The sequence below is a fragment of the Equus caballus genome, chromosome 10, assembly GCF_041296265.1.
Source record: "Equus caballus isolate H_3958 breed thoroughbred chromosome 10, TB-T2T, whole genome shotgun sequence".
NCBI classification, from domain to species: domain Eukaryota; kingdom Metazoa; phylum Chordata; class Mammalia; order Perissodactyla; family Equidae; genus Equus; species Equus caballus.
In genome coordinates, this window is record NC_091693.1 from 24,476,976 (window position 1) to 24,483,978 (window position 7,003).

Sequence of the window (7,003 nt, forward strand, 5' to 3'; positions counted from 1 at the left end):
CCTCGTGACTGTCTTTTCTTCCGGGTACCCAGGTCTCCTCCACCAGCACAGCCAGAGGAACCGGCAGAAGACATCATGTCCCCCAAGCTCACATTCCTGCTCTGCCTTGGTGAGATTTCAGGAGGGCGAGAACAAGCCCTAGTCTGGGAGGGACCCCACCTCACAGTCAGGCCCTGATCTGTCAGGAGACCCCAGGAATCAGGAGACTTATGGGGAGAAGAGGTTTCGCTCAGGATTCAGGGGTAAATCTCTAACAGGAAACTCTCTTCCAGGGCTGAGTGTGGGACTGAGGACCTCAGAGCAGACAGGTGAGTCTGTTTCCGGGTGTCCCAGATCCCAGCTCCTCACTGGCGACAAGGGACAACTTCCGGATACTGGGGAGGGAGAATAGCGGTTTGGGGCTGAGAGTTCTGGGATGGCTAGAAGAGTCTTGTGAGAGCCAGCGAACTGATGGTGGGGAATGTGTAGTGACCCAGCTTCTGATTTCCCTCCAGGGACGCTCCCTAAACCCACCATCTGGGCTGAGCCAGGCTCTCTGATCTCTTGGGGGAAGCCTGTGGCCATTTGGTGTCAGGGGACCCTGGAGGCCAAGGAGTATCTAGTATATGGAGAGGGAAGCTCAGAGCCCTGGGACAGACAACAACCACTGAAGCCCAAGGCCAAGGTCAGGTTCTCCATCCCACACATGGAGGAACAACATGCAGGGAGACATCGCTGTTACTATCTCAGCCATACTGGCTGGTCAGAGCACAGCGACCCCCTGGAGCTGGTGGTGACAGGTGAGAGCACACTCTGGGTCCCAGCCTCAGCTCAGGAAGGGGGTCTGCTCTCAGGGGTTTGTTCCCTCTCACAACCCAGCCGTGGGGGATATGAGGGAGCTGTGAGCCCCATTTAACACACTGCCTCCTCCTCTCCTAGGATTCTACAGAAAACCCTCCCTCTCAGCCCTGCCGAGCCCTGTGGTGACCTCAGGAGGGAACGTCACCCTCCGTTGTGGCTCATGGCTGAGATTTGACAGGTTCATTCTGATTGAGGAAGGAGAACACAAGCCCTTCTGGACCCTGGACTCACAGCGACCCCTCAGGGAGCAGTTCCAGGCCCTGTTCCCTGTAGGCCGTGTCACCCCCAGTCGCAGGTGGACGTTCAGATGCTATGGCTGTTACAGGTTCACTCCCCAGGTGTGCTCAGAACCCAGTGACCCCATGGAGCTACTGGTTCCAGGTAAGGACATCCTCCCCTTGCCCCATCCATATTTTAAGGCAACAGACAGGGGTCTATACTGCCAGGAGAGCCTCAGATGAGAGGGTGGGTGAGGACAGCAAGGGGTGTCACCTGGAGCAGAGACACAGAAGGTGAGAGACAGTGAGACCTGGGATCCAGAATGGAAAAGGGGATTTATGGGAGGAATCATCCCTTACAATCTACATGAGGTCCTTCTCTCAGGTGTGTCTGGGAAGCCCTCCCTCCTGAGCCAGCAGGGCCCTATCGTGACCTCTGGACAGAAGTTAACACTCCAGTGTCTCTCTGATGTCTGCTATGACAGATTCGCTCTGTCCAAGGAGGGGGGACATGACCTCCCTCAGCCCCTCAGCCAACAGCTCCAGACCGGATGCTCTCAGGGTGATTTCCCCCTGGGTCATGTGATCTGGTCCCATGGGGGCCGGTACAGATGCTACGGTCGACACAAGCTCTCCTCCAACTGGTCAGCCCCCAGCGACCCCCTGGACATCCTGGTGGCAGGTGAGGAGCCAGTGGCTTCAGTCAGGGACCCAGACTCTGCACAGACCCTGCCAGGGGAACCCCACATGGTGATGCTGGAAAGAGGGATGCGGGGTTCCCAGGGAGGGAGGGAGACAGAGAGATGGGATGGGCAGGGAGAGACTAAGAGAAAAAAAAGACAGATGGAGATGAGTTTCCTCAGAGAGACGCCTGGGGACTCTCAGTCCAGAATAGGATACAGCCCCTCACTCGCCTTTCATCTCTCTAGGACTACTCGATGACACACCTGCCCTCTTGGTGCTACCAGGCCCCACAGTGGCCTCAGGAGAGAATGTGACCCTGCTGTGTCAGACACAGAGCCGGAGGGACAGTTTCCTTCTGTCCAAGGAGGGGGCAACGGATCCCCCCCTGCGTCTTAGATCAAAGTACCAAGCTCAGCAGTACCAGGCGCAGTTCTCCATGAGTCCTGCAACCTCAGCACATGCGGGGATGTACAGGTGTTACAGCTCATGCAACACCTCCCCCTATGAGTTGTCACAGCCCAGTGTCCCCCTGGAACTCATGGTCTCAGGTGAGAGGCGCCGAAACCATTCTTTCTCAGTCACTCAGCTCAGGGCCTTGTCCCCGAGAGAACTCTGGGGTGGGATGGGAATGAGGGGGCCCCAAGGGAGGGTCACCCAGAGAGGGATCTGTCCCTCAAGGTATAGGAGGAAAACCGGGCCCTCCCATGCCAGCCCCTTCCCACGACACCATCACCAGAATCCTCCATGTGGGTGGAGGGAGAGACTTGGGGACCACAGGGCAGAGGAAGGATAATTGTGTGAGCAGAGATGGGGTCTCTGGGGGAAGCTCCAGCCCCTCATCTCCTCTCGTCCGTTCTCTCAGGACACTCTGGGGATCCCACCTCCCCACCCACAGAACACAACTTAATGGCTGGTGAGTCACAGGGGCCTCTGTCCAGAGAGCTCACAGTTTCTCCAGGCCTGTCTCTCGAGACTCAGCTGACCTGACTCCTAGTTCCTCTCTCAGCACAGCTTGTCTCCATGGGGCTGGGAGTCGGACAGAGATGGGGGTCCACAGGGCTCCAGGGCTGTGAGGCTGGTGGATGGTGGGTGGGGTGGTCATGGCAGAGGGAGATGTTGGGTCTCAGCCTGGGAGAGGCTCAGCCTTGTGAAATGGAGAGAAGAGCCCCCCTCACCCCTATCCTGACCCCCAGGAGGCTCTGAGGACCGACTCTCCACAACGGAGTCAGGCCTGTGGAAGGGTAAGAGATGGACTCTGCGGGGAGGTGGTGGGTGGGCCCATGGGGGCGAGGGCTGAGTTAAGACATCAGGAGACTCTGGCTTAGACATACCTCCCCTGTCTGGGCCTCAGTTTCTCCAAGTGTAAAGGAGAGAATTGTGACCCAGAGCTTAGACTCCCTGTCAGTTCTGACTATGGGTCTGATCACCTGGGAGAGGAAGCCTCACAGGGAAGCCCCCCAGCATGTGATTTTATGGGGGCCTGTCCCTTCTGCAGCAGTGATGGCGACATTTTACAGAGGAGGGAGGGGCTGGACAAGGGTCCATGGTGTTCAGGTCCTTTCCCTTCAGCTCAGGGTGCTCAGCTGGAGTGGAAAGAGCAAGGGAGGAAGTCAGCTCCACCGGGTCAGTATCCAGTTTGGCAGCTCCCTCCCTGGGGCCCTGAGCAGCTCATTTCTCTTCTTTGAGGCTCACTTCCTACTGTTTAAAGCTCCCATCCTGCTCACAGGCCTGCGGTGACATTAGGTTAAGTGAGGGGCCCAGGAATTACAGAGCTCAGGAAGGGTAGAGCTCCCATCCCAGCCCAGACCTTCCCACGGGGCTTCACGGCCCTGCACAGTGGGGGACAGATCCCTGGAGAGATGCAAGGTCCACCTCATGCAGCCCACCCTCCCCCAGATCCTTGGTGTGTGGGGGACGGGGAGTTGATAAGGAAGAATGTTCAGCTGCATATGATACACTGGGACAGGCCCTGTCTACCGATGAGGAGCCCGGGAACAAGAAGCTGGTGGTCACCTGGGGGCAGCATGATGAGAACACAGGGAACTCACAGCTTTGGGTTCGAGTTTCAGCTTTCCCACTTCAGGCTGGGTGACTTGGGCAGATGATTTGCCTCTCTGTGCCTCAGTTTCCTTCTCTGGGAAATGGGCAGGTGGGGATGGAAATCATATGTTGTGAGATTGTTGTGAGTGGGAGGAGATGAATGCAGAGACCACAGCACATGTCTGACACATATTAGGTGCTCAAGTAAATGGCAGCAGTGGCTCAATCATGACATCACATGTGCCCAAGGTCTCAAACCGTACCAGAACGTTCTGATCGGGATCTCTGTGGCCTTCATCCTGCTGCTCTTCCTCTTCCTTCTCCTCCTCATCCGACATCGACGACAGGGCAAATGCAGGACATCAGGTAAGTAGGGAACAAGGAGACCCAGGTCACAGGAGGAGGTGGGCTTAGGGCACCAGCCAGTGGGAAACCAAATAGATGGGAAGTCCAGCGTAGAAAGACTTTTCCAGAATCTCAAATCAGAAATCCAAAACAAAACACTTCATTTCAGCACAGGTATACACATTAAGGTCTTTTCATCTTTTCAATCTCACGAAATATTGAAATATACACACAAGTCTCTGTTAAGTTTTCCTTCTTTTCTCCCAAATCACATGTGGAGGGTGGGTGGTCATAACCTCCCAGGGCTGAGACTCTGTCTGTCTTGACTCTGCCCAGAGACAGGCTGGTCTCCAAATTCTTGTGGGGGCTGCAAACCCAGAGCCCAAGGACAGAGGCCTGTTCATCAGGTCATTATCACCCCGAAGACCCCAGACTCACACCCCACCCTCAGCCCCATCTCTGTCTTTAACACTCCCGTCTCCTCCCCCAGCTCCAGCCCAGCTGCTGACACCCAGGAAGAGACCCTCTGCGAGAGGAAGAGGAGAGTCTGCCCTGGGGGTGGGCACAGAGATTTCAGTGGGCCATGAGGGGATAGGCTAGGAGGATCTCAGGATTTGGGGTGAGAAGGACTGAAATCCCCTGAGCGATCTCGGCCATCTCCTCACCCGTGGACTTCAGTGGCCCATCTGGGAGCAGAGGGGGCTGCAGCCCTGAGAGACCTCAGGGAATCCTGACAAGAGACACACTCCCTGTTCTGCCCCAGCAGATGCTGCCGTGAAGAGCACACAGCCTGAGGAGGGGGTGGAGCTGCACCCTCAGGTGAGACCCCTGCCCTGTCCAGGCCACCAGGGACCTTCCTGTTGTCAAACTTCATCCAATGGACACTTGGCTGTCCCCGTATCACCCAGCTCTCAGCAGCGTCCCACACTGACCTCTCCTCTCGGGCACCTGGGGCATCCTGCTGTGACTTCACTTTTGGTTTCTGTGACTACATGGTCCCCTTTCCTGATTCCTCTTCCTCTGTCTGATCTTCTGGTTGTTGGACTCATCCCCAGGTCTCAAGAGGATATATGAATTAGTGAATGACCCACAAGTTCCCTAGGCTCCCCTTCATTCATTCACCCAACAGTGTACACAAGGAGCTCACTGTTTAACCGGCTCCATTCTTGTGCTGCAGGTACAGCAGTGAGAAAAACTTTCTCCACACTCCTTAGCTCACCTTGTGGGTGAGAGACAACATGCAAATATGCAGGTAGCATCCTGGAGTGCAATGTGCTGTTAAGGAAAATAAAGTAAGAAAAGGGGATAGAGTGCATGGTAGGGGAAGAGGAAACAGCAAGTGCAACGATCCTGAGGTAGCAACATGCTTTTTCAGGAAAATGGGCTGTGTGGCACCAGCCAAGTGAGTGGGAGATAGCATGTTGGGATAAGAATCTGAACTCAGAAAGCATTCAGATGTCCAAGGTTAGGAAGTCCCTGAAGATTCCATTAAGGAAGTGACTTCACTGTGTTACAGTGTGGACAATTTACTGGAGGAGGTCAGCACTGGGATCCAGGAGACACTGTTTCTGTCCCTCTGTCTCCTTCTATCAGGGCCCTCAGGAAATGAAGAACACCCAAGTGAGCCACTCCAGATCAAGACTCAGACAGGGGGTAGCCACCTCTCCTTCCCCCGTGTCAGAGGAATCACCAGAAGTAAAAGACAGGCAGATGGACAGACAGATGGGTCCCATCCTCTCCTGGATCCCAGGCTGCCCCCACCCCAACCACATAACTATACCCCGACTCTGCCTTGCTCCAGGCTGCTGCGTCTGATGTCCCCCAGGACGTGATCTATGCCCAGCTGAACCACTTGACCCTCGGACGGGAGACAACACCCTCTTCCTCCCAGTCAGAGGAGCCCCCAGCAGAGCCCAGCATGTACGCTGCCCTGGCCATCCACTAGCCCAAGAAGGACCCGGACCCCACCCTCCATGGAGGGAGACTGCAGGGACCCCAGAAGACACAGGAGCTGCCTGCAGTGAACACCTCCTAATGACCCCCATCCTACCTGGACTCCTAACGTGGACACCAGGAGCTTCTGAGACTCCTTGAGAGTGACCTGATTCTGCTGTCTGAAAGCTGATATTCCCACATTTTGGAAATGAAGCAAGAGACATTTCTGTAATCCATGAGTGAAATGAGAAATCCCAAACCAAAGTGAGAGAATGTTTTAAAAAATATTATAATGTAAATATTACATATCAAACCTATGAAGTTGGAAAATTAAAAATGATGGATGCTTATATTAGAAAAGAAAAGCCTAAAAATCATTGATCTAAGGTATTATATCAAAATTTAGAGAAAGAACTCCAGATGAATCTAAATGAATGTAGAAGGAGAGAAATGATAAGATGACTAGCTACTAACGAGGACAAACAAAAAACAGAAAAAACAATAAAGCCAAAAAAGTTCCATCTTGAAAACATTAGCCAAACTTATAAGATCTAGTCAAAATAACCAAGAAAAAAAAGGAGAAGGCACACATTTCTAATCTGAGGAATGAAATTTCAGACAGCACTACAAATCCAATAGACTTTTAAAAAGGTAGTACCAGAACATTAAAAGCAATTCGATGCCAGTATATTGGAAAATGTAGATAAAATGGACATCTTCAAAGGTAAAATTTACTAAATGGACAAAAGAATAAATAAAACATAGGTACAACTTATATATGCATTAAATTCATTGACACTGTAATTGAAAATTATCCCACAATTGAGCTATATGGAATCTAAAAAGGTCAGAGAGAAATAGAGCATAGAATGGTGGTTACCAGGGGTTGGGGGTTAGGGGAAATGGAGAGATATTGGTCAAAGGGCACAAACTACCAATTG

At 53.2% G+C, this 7,003-nt stretch overlaps 1 protein-coding gene across 15 annotated transcripts; it reads left to right on the forward strand.

The window, feature by feature from the left end:
* LOC100054684 (leukocyte immunoglobulin-like receptor subfamily A member 6) lies at positions 1-6,427 on the forward strand. 15 transcript variants are annotated; one of them, XM_070223352.1, is made up of 13 exons: positions 1-109; positions 273-308; positions 495-779; positions 919-1,221; positions 1,444-1,740; positions 1,988-2,290; positions 2,605-2,655; positions 2,936-2,983; positions 3,312-3,365; positions 4,032-4,148; positions 4,618-4,685; positions 4,894-4,946; positions 5,929-6,427. In XM_070223352.1, exons 1-12 carry the CDS (start codon positions 76-78, stop codon positions 4,903-4,905), a joined length of 1,608 nt encoding a protein of 535 aa, XP_070079453.1. In that variant the 5' UTR covers positions 1-75; the 3' UTR covers positions 4,906-4,946; positions 5,929-6,427. The 15 variants fall into 15 exon arrangements, 10 of the variants coding, with proteins under 10 accessions (XP_070079453.1, XP_070079455.1, XP_023506198.1 ...); XR_002810796.2 differs by having other exon boundaries at positions 4,618-4,946; positions 5,929-6,019; XM_070223354.1 differs by lacking the exon at positions 3,312-3,365.
* The last annotated feature ends 576 nt before the right edge of the window (positions 6,428-7,003 follow it).